This window comes from Poecile atricapillus, chromosome 14 (genome assembly GCF_030490865.1).
Source record: "Poecile atricapillus isolate bPoeAtr1 chromosome 14, bPoeAtr1.hap1, whole genome shotgun sequence".
NCBI classification, from domain to species: domain Eukaryota; kingdom Metazoa; phylum Chordata; class Aves; order Passeriformes; family Paridae; genus Poecile; species Poecile atricapillus.
Window position 1 is genome coordinate 1,213,132 of NC_081262.1, and position 19,237 is coordinate 1,232,368.

General features: G+C 49.7%; 1 protein-coding gene across 1 annotated transcript; it reads right to left on the reverse strand.

Annotated features, from left to right (window-relative positions):
• Positions 1 to 4,632: 4,632 nt before the first annotated feature.
• Positions 4,633 to 15,662, reverse strand: ATP6V0C (ATPase H+ transporting V0 subunit c). Its single transcript, XM_058849568.1, has 3 exons — positions 15,042 to 15,662; positions 6,563 to 6,746; positions 4,633 to 5,463 (listed from the first exon to the last, which is right to left on the reverse strand). Exons 1-3 carry the CDS (start codon positions 15,115 to 15,117, stop codon positions 5,259 to 5,261), a joined length of 465 nt encoding a protein of 154 aa, XP_058705551.1. The 5' UTR covers positions 15,118 to 15,662; the 3' UTR covers positions 4,633 to 5,258.
• Between the last annotated feature and the right edge of the window lie 3,575 nt (positions 15,663 to 19,237).

Below are 19,237 nucleotides of genomic sequence, written 5' to 3' on the forward strand. Positions count from 1 at the left end.
ATGGGGCTTGGGGCAACCTGGGGTAGTGGAAGGTATCCCTGCCATGGCAGGGGGTGGAACTGGACGAGCTGTAAGGTTTTCCTCATTAAATTATGCACATCAGGGACACCCAGTACTGTGTTGCTGGGAACTATTTTTATCATCATACAGGTGGAGATGAGGAGACCCCAAAATTAGAAATTGAGAAGGTGAATCCTAAAAACAGCTCTCAGCCCTGCTGAGTTCTGCCCAATTTTTGAACTAAAACCACTACACCTGCTTATCTTTCTGTGAAGAAGAAAGGACCCATCCAAGCTGCTAAATCAAATTTGGATGTCAGAAGGCATGTATGGCACCCAAAATGCCTGTGGTCAAAATAGGTCTCTTCTCCAGGAACACATAAGCTAACAGGGCTGTGACAGTAACATTAGCTGGCAGTGGAAGAGATGCCGAGGTAAAGACAAATACTGACTGCACAGATAGGAACATCCACCATAAATTTCCCGCTTCAGGCCACCCAGAGCAGTGACAGAGCTTCACCTGAGAACCCTGCCCAGCCACACAGATCCAAGGCTTCTTCAGGCTGCCAGTCCCAAGCCTGGATCAGAGTGCTGAGATCTCCTGTCTGCACTGCTGGGAGAACTGAACAGCCTGTGTCAAGCGATGGGAATCTGCTCCTTGAAGCTGCAGGTATGTCATCCAGCCCAGCTTATGGCATGTACTGCTAAGTCTTACTCCTTTGGATGTTCTCCTTCTATTTTTCAGGATTAAATTAACCCTGTCTTGCATTGCCAATACTGCATACTCCTCTAATAATAGTTACATATTCTTTCTCCCCACTGCCCCAGAAATAGGTGGAGGGAATCACAGGCTGTAGTTTTGCTTGCATTTTCTTTAGCAAATGTGGATTTTTTTTCCTTCAGGATGAGTTATTTTTAACCTGACTCAATTCTCAAATTAGATACACTGCCTGGCAGCAAGAGCAATTGTACCTGCGCACTAGGGAGGAGCTTAGGAACCCATGGAGCCGCTACAGGAGCAGGGCTGGGGCCAGAACTACTGCTGCATGAGGGGCTGTTGAAATATAGCCTTCTGATTTTCACAGGCACTCACAAAGATGTGTAAGAAATTGTTCCAAGGCACACAGGGGTCATGGAGACTGCTTAGAACAAACTGCCAGTCTATATGCCAGGGAATATACACAATTTCCCAAGATTTGTCCTCAGCCTACCTCATGCAGACAGCCATTAGGAAAGGGTGGCTGAATTCACTCTCTGCCACTTAAGTCACCCTTTTCCTCTCCGCCAAAGGCAGAAAGCACAGGTGTAACAGCACAGACAGGGCAGTGCAAAGTGCCAGAAAAGGCTCCAGAACTTACAGTCCCTGGTATCCCCTTGGTGAATCCTGAAGAGACAGACCTGATCCTGTGGTGAGGGCAGCTTGTCCCTCAGCAAAAAGAAAATGGCAAAGACAAGCCACCAGTTCTCCAGGAGCTGTCCTGCCCAGCTTGTGCTCTCTCGGGTCAGAGAGAACTGTCAGGTACCTTGTGGGTACAGTCTGGGCCCCTAAATAAAGCCTTGGCCCCTAAACACTGTAAGATCAGGGCATGATTTTGGCTGTGTGCTTTTGTGTTGTGACACAAGAACCAGCTTGGCTGAAAACCACTGGTATGAGTTGCAAAGCTGTGGCTCTCAGGAGTGTGTCTTGCGGAAAAAATAACAGCATTTATTAGCTTTAACAGGAACAAAAATGGAGAAGCATTTTGGGACACAATCCTTTGACCCTGAAACAGAAAATTCCCACTCCAAGGCAAGTGGCATTGCAAAAACTTGCTCCGGGTTTAATTTAATCATGACAAGAGAAAAAGATGGTTAATAGCTGTAAAACTAAGTCTAGAGGTTGCAAGTCCTGTGCATCAGAGGCAAGTAACTCTCACCTGAGCACAGTGATGGTTTGGACAGTATAGTGGGCTGGAAACAGCAGAATACCCTACAATCAGTATCCCTGTGGTCAGCCAGGAAACAAGGTTTACTGAGACCTGTAGTTGTTAGTTCTGCTGTTACTCCATAATTTGAAATAGCAACTTGGTTTCTGGGATCAGTTTGTCATAACAAGATTTGTATTTCCCCAAAGTTTATTTACTTTTACAGGTTCCTATGCTTTTCTGTAAGCCAAATCTCCCCAGGAAAGCCAATCTCTGAGCAATCACAGATAAAATCCTGATACTTAAAAATGCTTCTCCAACAGCAGTGAAAAAAAAATTTGCAGCCTTTGGAAAAAAAACTCAAAAAACAGTGTGAAAGGGTTAACAAAGAACAAGGTCAGCAGGCTCTGTGGAGGCATTGTCTGTGCTGGCAGCTCTGGCAGTGGGTCTTGAACCTCCCCAAGTCTGCACTGACTGCAGATGGCCCTGTCCCTGCGCTGCTGCAGAGCCCCGCTCCTCTCCTCTCCGCAAGGCTGACTCACTGCAGCGCTCCCAGCCACGCACGGAGCACCAAAGCACCATGGCTGTGCCGGCATTGCCACCCCCCTTCCCCTCTTCTAAATCGACTACTGAGTCAGTCCTTGCCAGATGAGACTGCCCTCTGAGCTGCCATGCTCCTGGCAATAAAAGATTTTCAAGAACCCCAAAGGTCCCTCATATTCTTAATGCCCCAAATCACTTGAGAAATGTGCTGATGCAATAGTACCAGTGAAGGACTTGAAATGTGGGTTTTCAGCCAGGAGTCATCACAGAGGATTCAGAGCATCACTGTCGTGGCTGAGACAACATGTGCAGATTGTTAATTTGACTCTGGGTTTATTTGAATGTACTTGGCACAAAGTGATCCTCCCCCAGTCCATGCTCACCCCAGCTCCATTCTTCTTGCATGAATTTATATACTAATGACAAAGGCTTCATGTACTGAGTCATGAAGCAAAAATGCTATTGAAGGGATTTTCCCTGCATTGGTTCTACAAGTACCCAGTAACTGTCTCTGCACAATGTCACCAACCTACAAGGGACCTTAGGGGTGATTAGAACAGGGGGCCTTTCCATCAGTTATTGCCCTTGGAGATGCTGCTCTCTTTAATGCAGTATCTCTCACGTTCTTGTCAGCTGGCATGGAGACTGGCAGTGGTGTCTCCTTACAGAAGGTAAAAGCAGATGTTAAGCATATTTGCAGCCTCAGCTAGGACCCTCTCCTCTCTTCCCATGCAATTTGACTTGCCAGATTCAATTCCTCTCACCAGAACTACCAGCTGGATGCAGCATCCCCTCCTGGGTTTGGGATTCATCTCCCAGCTGCACCAGGAAGGCTCCCTCTGCAGCCAGTGTGAGACACAATTAACCTACACATTCCATAAACCTTTATGACCACCCTGGGGAAGCCTAATTCAGAGGTTTAGTCTACTGCTTTTGTTGACGAAAAGAATGACCAAAATAATTCTGTTCAGGAATTTTTCCTTCCCCATGCCACTGCTTCAGCAGGCATAAAGGATTTTCCTTTAGTCACCTTATGCCTCTGTATACTCCCACCACCACCTCTGCTCACACTGCCATAAGGCAAAGCCCTTCCCAAACAAAACCAGCCCAGCCCAGTCCACTGAGAGGAACTGCAGAGAGATCAGTGTTTTAGCAAACAGCAAAAAAATAAACCCATTCCTTTGATATTAATTGTTGATGACCCAGACAGGATGACTGGCTCATAGCTACAGTCTCCTGAATGCCTGGAAGGTGGACATGGTGGCATCAGGCCTGGGCTGGGCAACACCCTTGCCAGGTTAGAAGCTCCAAACAGCTTCAGTGAATTCCTTATGTTCTGGCCACATCTCTCCATGGTACCTGCACCATTCACTGGACAGGTACCCTTGGTGAAACACATGCATTTTCATTCCCAACTAGGTGACACATCCCTCCACATGCATCAGCTTGGTCTGATGCCAAAGGCTAGCACCAGGTGTGAGTAGTAACAATTTGGCTTGAACATCTGGCTCTGCTCTCCAAGCTTCAGACTTCACAGTGCTAACTGGGACCAGGCTTTAACACTGAAAGGGTCCAACACATATTTCCCATATAAGCTTGGCAGTACTCAAATGCTCAGGCCAGAGAAGGCTGCTCCCACACTCAGTGGCTGCAGCAGCAGTATCTCCCAGCTCAAATGGTCCTGTGATTTAAAAGATAAAAATACAAGTTCTTGACTGAAGCCATTTTGTTGATGAGACTATTGTTGAGGTACTTCAGAGGCAATTACTGTTCACAGTACAGCTTCCAAGCAGCTCAGCTTCTGCAGGGCCAGCACAAGGACAGGCTGCTTCTTTTCTGACAATGGCGCTCCTCTAGTCACAGGCTGCAGCCTGTACCCTTTCTCCCTGGCCCTCAGTGCAGGCTGCAGCTCCCTGACCCCTGCTTACAGAGCACCACACTGAGCCAGATGTGGTCAGGGTCAGCACAGCCCCGCATCCCTGCTCACCACAAGTATGGCTCATGGCAGCAGCTTGGAACCACATTGCCACGGCCCAGGAGAAAGGGAAAGCTGTGGCAGAGCTGGCAGCATCACCCTGGCAAGCTGATCAGTGTCACTTCAGGAACCTCCTCCCTTGAGGGACCTCACCCTCTTCCCAAAGGAGGGGCAACAGCTGGAAATCAGAGCCAGGGACTCATTACAGCAATGTAGTGAGGAAGTTTTATTTGGAAACATGGTAGAAGTTTGTAACCCAACACTGGGTGCACAACTGATGCCGGAGCATACGCAGTTACTATTGAAACACAGGAGTGTTTCGGACAATTGCTGTAATAAAACACAAAATTCTCATACTCCAATACCAGGACACTACAGCAATCTTTAGAATCAAAATTACATCCAAGGAATTCTCTGCACTTACAATTGACCCCACAGTGTAATCTACCTATATATAAGATTAATATATATAGCATGGGAAATTGAAAATCCTTGCTCCATAGATGTATGAATGTCAAGTCTTTTATAAATAAACATCCAGTGAAGAGAAAAAATTACATTTCTAGTTCATATTTATACATAAAATACTAACAGCAATGGGTGGAAAATTGCACACAGACCACTCCAAGCCATGCAGCAGGCTTGGAGCAGCCCATCCAAGTTAATATTGAAGTACACACAGGACAGACGAGTCACTAACAGATATTGCGCATTTACAAGAGATCAACTACCAAATTGGGACAACTGTACACATTGGAGAAACCATTTTCATTCTGGAGCTTTTTTTTTTTTGTTAAACGTAGATTTGTTACATCTCTTTACATCATACCGCAACATTTACTTCGTGGAGAGGATAAGGGCAACAATGAGGCCGTAGAGACCCAAGACTTCAGCGAAGATCAAAATGAGGATCATCCCCACAAATAACCTGGGCTGCTGTGCTGTGCCCCGGACACCTGCATCGCCCACAATGCCGATGGCAAAGCCAGCAGCCAGACCGCTGAGACCCACGCTCAAGCCAGCACCCAGCTGAAGGAAGCTCCTGTGGGACAGAGACGCAAGAGTTTCAGTGGCAAGGAACAGGACACCCAGCCTTAAGCCCCTAACTCTTTCAACAAGCCCAATATGTCTCAAAGCAGAAGCTTACTGACACTCCCAACTCTAATACTTAAAGAAACAGGCAGCAGTGAATGATTTTCACCTGATGTTCATGTGTTTGGCTCATACACCAAACTGAGTTACCGGGCTCATCTGGCCACAAGCAGGCTCAGCATGGTGTCAGAGCAGCACTTACTAGCACTTGCAGCAATGCCTGTCCCACGGTGCTGTGCAGCCTGTTAGTAGCTGCTCATCTCCAACCTTTAGCAACCTTATACAGCCTTATACAGCCACAGCACATCCAGGTGTCTTGCACAACAGGAGCTGGGCAGGAATGGTCTGGTTTTCCAAGAAGGAGAGCAGTCCCTATTAGTGTCTGCCCACCTGGTAATAGCAAAGGACCATTTGTATCTGCTGTTTTAGACCATGTCGTGTTATGCCAAGCACGCTGCTCATAGGTACAGCCTGTACAGCAACACAGATACTTGTCACACTTTAGCAGCACTGTTTAATTCCAAGAGGGCTCAATCACACCAGTTCCAGCTGTTCTGAGAAGCCAAAAGGAGATTAAGTTTCAGACTGTAGCTGCTATAGAAGCTGATGTATAGCTCAAGGATTGATTTACCAGCACATAAAGCAATATTAATTATTCACTTGCATCTCCCAGGCAACAGCAGAACTATTTAGACAGTATTGGAAACACCTGTGCATCCAGGTCTAGAGTATGGCATCATGACCAAAGCTTTGCCTCCTATTCCAGTGCTGCCTGCACACAGCTTCTTTTAAAGCCACAGCCCCACCACATAAGAAGTGGGATGCCTGATTGATCTGTGACAGCCAGTACAACCAACTGAGCAGGTGGCTCCACTGGGGCTGAGGCATCCAGTAGGACAGCTGGAATCTAGCCTGTGCTCCTAAGCCTAGCCCAGCAGCTTTTAGCATTGCCAGCCCTTCTAGGGGCCTTGAGCCAAAACCACCCCCACACAAAGCATCAAACAGTGACAGGACAGTCTGAAACAGACCCGCCGGATGCACCAACTTACTTGAATAGTGTGATGTCAGGTGAGAGGGCATTGGCAATGAGCACTGCCACTACGAGGCCATAGATTGCTATAATACCCGCCATGACCACAGGGATGATGGACTTCATGATCAGCTCAGGCCTCATGACAGACATGGCTGCAATACCTGTGCCACTCTTTGCAGTTCCATATGCAGCTCCCAAGGCTGGAAGAGAAAAAAAATGCATTAGACATCCCCAAATACCATTTCTTTCACTAGGCTGCAGTTAGAACAGCTAAGTCAGCACAAGGAAGGACTGTGCAAAATGAACATGGTCACGTGACAGCCAGGAATACTCCCCTAAGGGATGGGGAAGTGACCTACCCAGAGTCCTATTCCAAAGATGAGCAAGAAGTGCTATTCAAACACTACTGATAGCAGAATATCTTGCCAGGCCAGCTTCACAGCAGGGCACACCCTAACAGCCATCTATGCCCCTGTTTAGGGGCCAAAACCCAGTCTCAAGGGGAGCTCCAGTGTTGTGACCTCCCAGAGTCCACAATGCAAGGCTCAACAAAGCACATCTGTCTACCCCAGCAGAACACAGCTGAGAGCTGGGCCACCTGAACTGAGTTCAAATGCACAGATCTTCATGAGGCCTCTTCTCCCACAAAACCCATTTGCCTATGCTTTGGCCCTGGAGTTAAATGTGCCACTGCAGCTTCATCAGACACACTGAGATAGAAACAAACTCAAATACTACTGTTCCATGTCATTCCTTGGAGAAAGATTCTGGCACATGGAGAGGGTGACCTCACCCTGGGCCCAAACATTTGTCAATCCAATCACAAAGAATAGTTTGGCTTGTAGGTTAGAGAGGACCACAACCACCTTACACCTCAGGTTTACTCATCTCTGTCAACACAGAGACCTGCACAGGATGATGGGCTCTATCACCTGTACCTGAGACCAGCTGGGTGAGAACAAAGCACTACCCCAATGTCACCCTGAAAATTAAGCCTTGTGATCATGTTTTCATAGTTTTAGTTACTTTCCCAGGAAAGTAACTTTAAACATAAGTGTTTACACATTCCTTCTAAGAAATGTCCTTTGATGGACATTTCACGTGACCAGTGTGATTGGGAAGGTGGTAACTTAGTTATCCAATCCCTGGTCATTGTCAAGAATCTATAAATACTGAAGTCAGAAAATAAAGTTACTTCTTTTCCTGTCATACCACTGAGACGTTTGTGTGAATCATTCCGTGTCCTTTAGTGACACCATGAAGTAATTTCTGCCTTGAAAACTTTTTATTAGTTGCACAGAAGCTTCCTCAAATGCCTCATTCTTTGATTCTGCAGTACTTGAAAAGACACCTTTCCTTCCAGTCTTACTGGGGAGTATTCTGGGAACTCCTTCCCAGCTTCCTACTTCATTCAGCATCACCCAGAGATTACATGCACGTCAACTGCCAGCCAGGACTAAGTTCCTGAAGCAGCAGAGATAGGCATATGGAAGGGCAGGCAGTCTCCTTTTCTGACACCATCAAGATTGTCTTCAGAGGTCAGCCCTATCTGGCAAGAAAATGTTCTTGCATCTGTTCTAAAAGGCTGCTGGAGTGTATTTAAACCATGGACATTTAAAGTCTTTGTACTGTTCTGAGACTTAATAGTTGAGTTTGCTCCACCCACAGAAAACTAAAGGTTTCTCCAAGGGAGACCTGATTGTTCCACAAAGATCTGTAACTGCCTTACACTGGTATCCAAGTGTGAGATTGTGCACCTTGTCACAACAAGAGTTGCTGGGATGTATTTGGAGGAGTTTGGATATATACTTTCCTGCTTCTCACTTAGTACTCCCATAAAGCCCATCTTTGGAGCAGTCATCCTCCTGGCTTGGCACCAGACCATTCATACAAACAGCACCGCTGCACTAACACAAGGTTCATTCTTAGAAGGAAGTTCAGTTTTAGTTACAAAAACCTGAGGGGAAAGTCTCATTAACTACCAGTTTCTTCTGTGCTAGCAAAGCTCTTGAACCTTGACTGGCACCAAGTGATGGGAAGGGCTATTTTGGACAATTCAGAACTAGAACCCAAGTTAGGAAGTTTGAGCAATGAGCGTGTTCTATCTGCAAATATAAGATGAACCTGGAAATTAGCACATGGACTTAATCAGCCATTTCAGTGATGGCTCTGTTAAGAGTGAGCCCTTACAAAGTCTAGAAAGAAACTACTGACTTGAACTAGGAACCATTTTTGTTGGATGAAGCCTCTTCTAACGGCTGGGACTAAGTCTGAATTCTCGTTCCACCATCTGCCCTGGATAGAGAATTTAGCAGAAACCACTTCTCCTGTCTTCAGTATTTTACAAACCTCTGGAAAAATACAGAGGCTCGTGACGGAAGTTCACTATTTAAAGTTATACCAGTTGTCACCTCCTCCAAGCATTAAGCTACTTGGGGGTGTTGCAATTAATGCAGGGAAGTATTAGAGAAGGTGATTTTGTAATCCCACTTACAGAAAGTCAGCTTGCTCAAGCTTCTGTGGAAGGGCAGTGCAGCACAAGTTTGTCAGCTCCATGTCAAAAGCCCAGAAAAGGCCAGATCTTATGCCTTGAACTTGTTTTAGACACAGTTCAAAAGAACTGTTTACCAGTCTTCACACGACTGCCTTAGATGTCACTGAACCTTTACTGAACTCCCACTGGTGGCCACACAGAGCTTCAGAGCTTGGGACATCTGCTCCCAAGGAAGCCTTTACCCCCACCCTAACCAAGAGACATCTCCAGCACCTTACAAGGCAGCTTTACAGCACTTCAGTAGCCTGGCAAGTTGGGTCTTTGACATTATCCCAGTATTACAGGCAAGGTGTCAAAGACACTACCTGCTTCCCACCATGACCCAGCCTCTAGTGGTACAGCCACTGGACACCCTTGACAATGTTCTTGCACACCTTCACCTCTACTTTGCAGCAGCTCTGAAAAACTGAAGCACATGTATTTCATATGCTACATTTAAATATTCCTGACTGATTGGAAGGGCATGTTTTCCAAAATCTCAGTGAACAGGATTTGAGGAGGTCTGTGACACACACTGGAAATGGGGCAAGAGCTGTACCTCTACTACACACCAAGACTCTTTTTTTTTTTTTTTTTTGGTGTCAGTTCATCCAGATCCCTCACCTCTAACATACAGACCGAGCAAGCTCCAAACACTACTTTTAAAGAGGCAGACCTGTCAAAACATATAACTGGCAGGTGGAGATGCACTCCACCTATCGAGTTAACCAGAAAAGGAATCCATGCTGGTCTCTAACCAGGAATTATGCTATTTGGAAGTTCAATGGTGTCACAATACAGAGAAGTTGCAATGCACATCATTCAAGACCACCTACTCCCAGTAAGCCTGTTTAAAAGGTGAAATATTTCCTTTGTGAAATACTTGATTTACTCCCTCAACTCATCACTGGTTACCATCACAGCAAGCATGAAAGACCATTTGGGATGAGCACTTACATCTGGAGCCTTTTAAAACTAATCATTATCAAATGGGCTGCCCTCTGTAGTATGCAGGTTCCCTGCCAATTCACCAACATCTATTCATCCCTGAGCAGGTTATTCTTAAAAGGCTGGAAAAATGTTAGAGGTGACATCCAGGTCAAGTACAGTACTCACTTTGCCATGCCTGAAACCTGGGAACTTCCAAAGAAACAGGCTGCCTCCCACAGGCTGGCCCTGCCCCCTCCCACCCCACCTCAGGTTACAGAAATGGATACCCTTGGAAAAACCCTGCTGCTCAGCCCAGGTGATCTCCACAGAACAGACAAGCTGCGTTAGGGGAACTGTACCGGAGCCTATGCAAATTCCCATCACAGCGGCTGAAGCCTGTTCCCCAATGAAAACCTGCAGAGTAAACAGCAAAGTTGCCCTACAGGAAGCTGTAGACTCTGAACCCTTTACTGAATCATCTGTTTCAGGAGTAGGGACAACTTTTTTTTCTTCCAAAATGTAATGAAAGGTTGTGGGTATTTCCACCAGGCCTGGCACTGTTAGCCTACAGCATTATCAAAAATTCTCCAAGACTGGCAGGCCTTTTACAATTGGGTAAGTACATCTGAGAACTTAGAAGACCACCAGCTCTTTGAGATGTTGCTGTAATAGCAATAAAGGAAAATAAAGCATCTGCCAGTCAACTGTCCAAGAGCTGCTTCAATTGACACTCTAAATTGCCTGACAGCACACAGAGCTCTTTGATTTTGTAAATATAGTAAAACACTTATAGAATGGAGCACAGGTTTGTCCTTCTGTAAGCAGCAAAGTCCATCCAGCCACTTGTTACGTACCCATATCATCATAAAGGCTCCCTTCTAACACCTTAAAGATGACCTGTTTCACAAATTGGGTGACCAGTGTATTCCTGGTACTGACTGGCAGAGCACTGTGTTACACCACTTAGCAAGATCCCTTCCCAACCAGTAGGTCTTAGGGGAGGTCAGAGCATTCAGCAGCACCCACAACTCTGCTGCCCCATTGCTGTGGCATGGGACAGCCCAGGTCCCCTGCCTGCACCCAGCAGACACTCCTGTGGCCAGAGCAGCCTGACCCAAAGCCTTGAGCTCACAGAATGCACAGCCTGAAGGAAGTGAGTGCAGCCAGTTATGCCTCACTGGAGAAGCACACACTGCTGTAAACCATTGCTTCGAGGAGTACCCAACAGCCTGGTCAGGCTGGGATGCTGCTCACCTTACAACATCTGTGTGCAACCAGTCAGGCTCTGGAGACAGAAGAGGCCAGTTCTAGGAAGGAAAAAAGGAAGCTGACCAAGAGGTCCTGAGGTAGCTGTCATCCACATTCATTGCTGCTCCCAGTCTTTCCACTAGAAACAAAGCACCTGCAGGCTGTGTAATGACTCCAGGGTGACACAGGGATCCATGAGGAAGCCATAGTACAAACTGCAGCATAACTGCTTAAGCCACATTCTGCAGAGCCAATGGTTTATACTGATGATCCATCTCATTTTCAGATGTTCCCAAGACTGGCATTTACTGAGAGGAAAGGATGCCCTTGTTGAGATGCTGTCCCTCATTCTCAAGCTGTAGAAACATCGCCTACCTCACTTCTGTCACGGCACTTAAGTCTTAGCCATCCACTGCTTTACCTGCTGTTAAGGACATAGGCTTAAGCTAATCTCTGCTGCATTCTGGTAGCTCATACATCTGCCCACAACACAAGTACCCTCATTTGGAATAGAAAATTACCTTGAGCTGCATTCTGCCATTTCGTTTTTACCTGCAAGCAGCTCTCCTGTTCCACCTCCCCACCTCTCAGACAGTATTTTGGGAAGCACAGGTGCCATTTGCTTTTGGGGATGCAAGTTGTTTACAGCCATGATGCCTCCCAGAATCAGACTGTGCAGGGCTGTCAGCTGCATCAAGCTACATGTTCTGAGCCAGTTATTTCACCACGGAGGTCCCTTAAAAGCCAACCAACTGCTATAATATCTAAAGCCCTACTTTAAAAAGAAAGTACTATTTCACTGGCTCTGCAGCAAAAATGAGAAGACACCGGACTAATTTAATACTGCTGGCTAAAGTTCTCTTCATGAGGAATCTTCCTGCTGCTTGGCAGTGCAGCAGGTATTGAAGGCACTGAATGCTCAGCTAGAGTTCAGCCCTAAGGGCAACCCCTCTCACCATGGAGGGCACAGTGGGCACATTTATGACAGCTTTGCACAGAGCACCAGCACACACAGAACCAAACAGCTCTGTCCAACACCACACTTGTCTATTCTGGTGCGCTCAAATCACATGGAAAAGCTACAATAATTTAATCACTCAACATCACCTGACCCTGAGCCACCACATTTCAAACATGGGAAATAAGGAACTGCAGCAATGAGAACAAGTTGTAATCTACAAATTACCAGACAGGCTCAAAGATGGCCAAGGTCACAGCAGCCTGCTCTTGTCTCTTGCTGACCAGAACAAGTTCTGCTATCTATTTACCATCAGCAAGCAATGCTCACATATCACCCAGGACTGCTCCAAGTAACTTGTTTTCATATCAAACTAGCTTGCACAGTACAGAACCTGAACATGTTTACTAGAAACATGTCTTGGAACTACAAGCTCCACAAGAATGTGATCTTTAGATACATCATGAGTCAGACATGATCACTGCACTAATTAACACTGATCCATGACAATTTTAGAGTTTTACACTGCTTGTCCAGATTTAGCTCCTTACTTCAAAATCAGGGTGGTTTTTTTAACAACTAACATCAGAACATGCTGTGATGCCACATGCCTGTTACAAAAGCTACACAATGCTGCAAGTTTTAGTTTATCCTATGTTGACACCTCTGCCATTTTGCCTTAAAAATATAAACCACTTCACTGAACAGTCACATCTAACAACAATTTCCCATTAGCAGTATCTATAACCTGTTGTTCAGCACCTAAACCCATCACTGGCAAGAGTACCTTGCATGGCTCAGACCTACTGGTATTACAACATCATTGAGGTCAGGAAAGACCTCTAAGCTCATTGAATCCAGAACTACCTGACAGAGATTCTATATCAAGGACCTCTCACAAACCATCTGCCACATGGCAGACACCAAACCTTCATCAATACAGGTTATGCAGTGACTTTGCATTCCCCTACTCAAACCTTTCCCCTGCAATCCCACAGCACCATGCTGTCACGCTGGAGCTTCTAGGAAAGGCTTCCCTGCTGGTTCAGACACGCCAGCACAACCCCAAATTCCTGTTAAAGCGCTGACTCAAGTCCACATCCCTCACTGATGCTTCAGCTGAAGCACACTCACGTGTCACAAACCTGGTGTCTAAAGCCATACAGCCATGTTCCAAAATCCATTCTGCAAGAGGAAACCAGCAATTCCTTCCTTGGAAAGAAATCTCACTATTTAGAACCATTTTGCAAAATGCAGTGAACTGCTGATTATTTTTTCCCAACAAGTAACTAGGTCTTAGTTTCTTCTTCCATTATCTTTAGTAGCCAAGAGGCAGGTAGGTCAGCAGTCCCAACTCTGGCTCCTATGACATTTCAACCATTGAGTTTTCAGGAAAATTCTTACCTGTCAAGTGTGAGTACAATGTCTGAAATCCAAGGTGGCAAGCCACTGACTGCTCTCAGCATGGACATCCGCATCCCACCACCAGGTACAAACTAAGCAAGACTAAACACGGCCAACCAAACTTTTGTTTTATCAAGAAATCAAGTCACAAATGTGGCTGGTGTGGAACCAGTCCATGGTGCCCACACCAGCACGGGTAGATAGCCTCCTCTCAAACACTAGTTTTAATCCACAGTCCACTTGGCTCTCTGCATGATTTCATCTCCCACACTCATCAGTAAAGGGCAGCTTCCCTAAACCCATCCTGCAGACCCAGCCACCATCCCAGAGGCCATATGAGGATCATATGACACAATGAGATCCCAAGCAGCGCTTACACAGATTGAGCTACAACAAATTCAATACTAGAAGGGTGCCAAATGAGGTGGGAGATGAAGACAAGTCACTATGTTCATGTCTGTGGAGACATGGGCTAAGCCTTCAGAAGGGAAGGCCAAATCGGTTCCTAATTGTTTTATTCCCACGTGACACCTGCATCTGGGAAAAAACCAGCTGAAGCCTTCTCCATGTTACATCCCAAGGGAACAGCCGGTCTGCACCCATCAGGGAGCAGCAAACGCTGTGCAGAACAGCAGTCACCTTCTGCAGGAGGTTTAAAAAGGCTCTGAGAAACAAGGCATTAAAGGATGGCCTTTCTGGCGTAAACCAACATTTATGATCCCTACATCTGTGCTCCTCCAGTGGGAAAAGCGGTGCCGCAGGATGACCCAATTTACACCGCACCGAGTTCGCTGCCTAGAGACGCAGAGGGAGGGCCATGGAGCAGGGCTTCCCCCGGGCCCCGGCATCCCCGTTCCACGGGGTACTTCAGGAGCCTGTCCATTGCCTGCAATGGCATTAACGCCTCTACGGCAGACTGCCCGCCAAGCGACAGCACATTTATGTTTAATCCCGCTGAAAACTAGTCTCGCATTATCCAGGGAATGGTTGAAACACCAACCACCTCCGATTCACAGCGTCCGCCGCTGCGGAGGCCAAGGCAGGCAGAGCCCCGGGGATTCCACGGGCAGCCGGCTCCAAGACAACCCCCTCGCCACCGCGGGGCCACCGGGGAGACCCCGACCCGCGGCTGCCCGGAGGAAGGGGCCAGGGGGGACCGCCTGGGCGGCGCCGCCGCAGTCACGTGGCTACGGGGGCTCCGCCGGCGGTGACATCACCGGCAAGGACCCTCCGCTGCCCCCGAGAGCCCGGATGGAGCGGGGCGGGGCGCCCCAAGGCCCAAAGAATTCCGGCCCCCGCCGCCGACGGCGCCCCACCGGGGCGGGGGAGTGACAGGGAAAAGAGGAGCCGCTTCCCCCACACCGCGCTCCCCCCTCTTCCCCACCCTCTCCCCGGCCCCTCCGGTTGCCGGTCAGTGCTCACCGCTAAACACCATGGCGGCCGAAGCGCCCATCACGGCGAAGAAGGAGGCGTACTCAGGGCTGGCGCCGGAGGACATGGCTGCGCGGGCCGGGCCGGGCCGAGGCGCCGCTGGACTGGAAGCGCGAGAGGGCGGGGGAGAGGCGGAAAGCTCCGCCGCGGCGCCGGTCCTTGGCGGGCAATGCTCGGCCACAAAATGGCGGAGGCGCGGCGGCAGCGGGCGGGGCGGAGGGGGCCGGGGCGGGGGCGCGGGGCGGGCGGCGGCGGGGCCCGGGACACGGCAGCTCCGTCCCGGCGGGAGTGGCAGCGGCGCGCGCGCTGCGCCCTAAATACGGCCTCCGCAGGACAAAATGGCGGCGGCCCGTCCGTCACGTGATCGTACCCACCGCCCCCGCCCGCCCCGCCCTCGGCGCAGACCACGCGCGCGGCAGGGGGGGCGCTCGCCCCGCACGCTCCTCACACGCTCCCCCCGCGCCCCGGCCCCGCTCCTGCGACGCTGCCGCCGGCGAGGCCCAGCGGCATCCGGGCTCTCCCGCGCGCCCTGGGCCGCGGTGGCCGCCCTTTGCCGCGCCGGCAGCCCGGCTCTGATCCCTTGCCCTCGTTCCCCCCTCCGCGCCGCCCGGGTGAGCCCGTCCTGCCCGGAGGCCGCGGTCCGCTGAGCGTGATTCAGCTCTCGTTAGCATAAGGGGCGTGTCCAGTTACGGACCCGCCCACGCGGCGGCGGCAGTTCCCCCGGGCCGGGGATGCTTGTGTCGTGTCCGTGTGTGTCGTGTCCCCATGTCCCTGTGTCCCTGTGTCCCTGTGTCCCTGTGTCGTGTCCCTGCTGCACCTCTCGGGCCGTGTCCCCGTGACCTGATCCTTGGACGCGGCCTCTGCCGTGTGTCCCCGTGTCCGTGTGCCGTGTTCCGGTGCCGCACTCCCCACGATGCCTCCCATATGCCATGTCCTGTGTCCCATGTGCCGTGACCCCGCTGCCGTGTCCTCCACAGCACATCCTGTGTGCCATGTGCCACCTGCCCTGTGCCTTGCCTGCAATGCTGTGCCCCATTCCCTGCCAGGGCCTTGTTCCCTGAGCTGTTGTGACCTGGCGTGGGCTTCTCATGAGGCATCAGCTCTACCCATGGGGTCTTGCTGACTTGGGGTCCCGTCTAGGGGCTTCCAGCCCCTGGATTCCACATCCTCCAAGGATTCAATACCTGTAGCTTCTGTTGAGAGTTCTACACCCATTCCATCCATCAATCCTGTTCCCTTGGATGTGATGAAAAGAATAGGCAAGGAAACCAGCTCCATCTTTAATGCCTTTATTGAGGTCAGCTCTAGGTGGGGGAGTTCAACCACTGCTGTTCCCAATGGACCACCCAGAGGAGAAGGTGTTCAGCTTTGCCACGTGGCAGAGCTGGGGCTTCCATCCTCACAAGAGTCCCTGGGCAGACTGTGGCTCATTGTAAACATAGGGTAGTCATGGATAGCAAGTGTTATATTTATGGCAACAAGGTCTGGAACATCAGTCAGTTGCTCAGTGTTCTCCCATGCTCTTCAGTGTAGTTTGGAGTCTGGTTTGTGTCATGGCTCGCTGATTCTAGGGGTCTTTAGATGTTAATCCCACTTCCCCTGGGTGCTACCCCCCATGGGAGCTCGGCTCATCACATTCTGGGGGTGCTGGGAGCAGCAGAGGCAATATGCAAGGCCAAGTGGCCATTAACAAGGCTGGTACAACAACATTGGGATTTAATAAACATGACACAGCATGGGGTATTTTAACAAAGAAGGCACCTTATGGTGACAATGTTCTACTGTTCAAACTATAAACATCTTTGTGTACTACTCAGGAGGTCACATTTTACTCTACATGTGACAGCCAGCCTCTGGCCCATCCTTTCCCCCGGGCTGGAGGACAGTGGGTGGGCTAGGTCTGAACCATGGTATCATCCCTCCATAGGCTCTGCCACCTGCTCTGTCCTGCAGGCAGTCCTCTGAGCCAACCCCACCCCAAAACATCCCAAGGGGATGTTCCTACAGCCTATCCTGGAAGGGTGACTGATGCCATTCTGTTACCCAGGATTTGGGGGTTCATTAAGAGTTTCTGCTGCCACAAATATGGCTGAGCTTTCTGTGTCCCAAAACACCAAATCTCTTAATTACTCAAGGGCCACCTGCCTTTTACCCAGTGTTGCCACTTTTCTGGACATCTCAGCCTTGTTAGAGCCCACAGGGAAACTGAGGTCAGGATTTACTTTGGCAAATTCCTTGCTGCTGCTTGGGCACAAAGGGCCCTGGCACTGCAGCGGGTGGAGGTGGCAGGATTGTGCTGTGGACTGGCATCAGGGCACACTGGTTCTGAGAGGGTGAGGAGTGGTGCCTCATCCCACCCTGGTGCTCAGGTCTGTGCCCTCCTGGTGCTCACCAGGGCTGGCCACCAGCCCTCACCTAGACTGGACATCTCTCCCAACACTGTGCCTGGTTTGGTTGCAGTGAGGGGACCCTGCAGGGTGCAGAGCCCAGCAGAGCATCCTGGCTGGCAGGGATCAGCCCAGATATCTGCCCCATGGAATTTATCCATGGGTGATGGGTGCTGCCATGTCGTTGGGTGAGAGCTTCAAAGCCTCAAGGACACCAACAGACTGGTGCAACACCAGCATCAATATTTGGAGCAGGAACACAGGGCCCAGGGTGGATTTTAGGGGCCCCATGAGAATGCTCTTCCCCTTGTGCCTGCACCTGCTGCCTCCCTGTGCCTCTCCCAGGTCCCAGTGGGCAGCCCTGGCTGCCAATGGAGCAGCTCCATGGATGCACACACCATCATGCCATGTCTGGCTAGGATGCTGTGCCAACTCCATGCCACCCACAGCCCAAGCGCCGCTGCCCCTCACTGGCTGGTGGCTTTTCACAGATCATCTGGTCCCATCCCCACTCACTGCTCCATCTGCCAGTGAGCAAAGAGCCATCCCAGCAAGCAAAGAGCCTCCTTGTAGCTGTGAGCTCACGAGTTGTGGCAGTGGTGGCGCTTTGGGGATGCCGTGTCTGCAGATGCTGAACAGTGGGGCCCCAAGGGCTGAGCTTCCCTCCCTCCACCCTTTGGAACTGCAGGATACTGGGAGTCTCCTTGCCCCTGCATTGTGGTCAGGCACCTTGAGCCAAGCCCTCTTCTTTCTTCTTCTCCTCCCATGCTCTTTGTTTGGGACTCCTCAGTGCTTCTGGGTCTCAATTCTCCAGTACTAAAGGTCCAATAAATTCACCTGAATTTGCTGATTCACAGCAAGGATGTATTTTTAAGCTCTTGGCAACAAAAATTCCTTTCAAAACATTGCATTTTACATTTTCCTTGGCATGTATTTATTCAGCCTCCTCCTACCCAGGGGGAGCCATGGAGGTCATGGTGGAGTTAGCATGGTTCCCACTACACATGCTGGTGCCAGCACCCTTAAAGGTTTGTGCAGAGGGAAGGTCTGGGTGCTGAAAACTAGAGTATCCACCTCATTTCACTCACCCAGAACTGCCCAGTCCTCCTCACTCTCTCCACACTACCTTGGACTGATCAGGCCAATGGAGGGACTGTTGTCCAAGCATCCTCCTGAGATGCCCGTGGAGCCACACTGGTGGCCCAGGTGTGGCTGTGATCAGTGGAGTGTATGGACACAAGAATGCACAAAGTCCATGTGGGCCAGAGGAAGGGAAGAACTATTTGTATACTAGTGACAGCACATGTGACCTCTCCCAGCTCCCCATCATGCCTGCTGTGCTGCAGCAGGTACCCAAAAGTAATTTAAGTCCTTTCTACAATACTGCTGTTTGAAAGAACTGTGGTGCTTTCACCACCAGCAGCAGCAGCACTGCTACTGCAGCTGTGCCTCCTGGCCCCTGCAGACCTGAGAGCGATGGCATCCTTGGCTGGGGGCTCTCAGTCAAACCTGGCTCTGTTCTGACCCCATGGCTGCTGCACACACCCAGCCCTACCCAGGATGTCACTGTACCCCTGCCACCCCTCAGTGGGGACACCAAGGCTCTCATGCCGGTTCTGTTTCTGCCTTGTGGAGGTGCAGGGTTATTTCTTCCTCAGGGAAAGGGCAATGGAAGGAGGGAACAAAATTCAAAGCAAACTGGGAGGCAAACACAACATCAAAGGCAAAGAGCCAGAGCCTGAATGCAGAAAAACCCGAATTCTTGTTCCCACAGCAACCAGCACTCACCCCCTCGCCCTG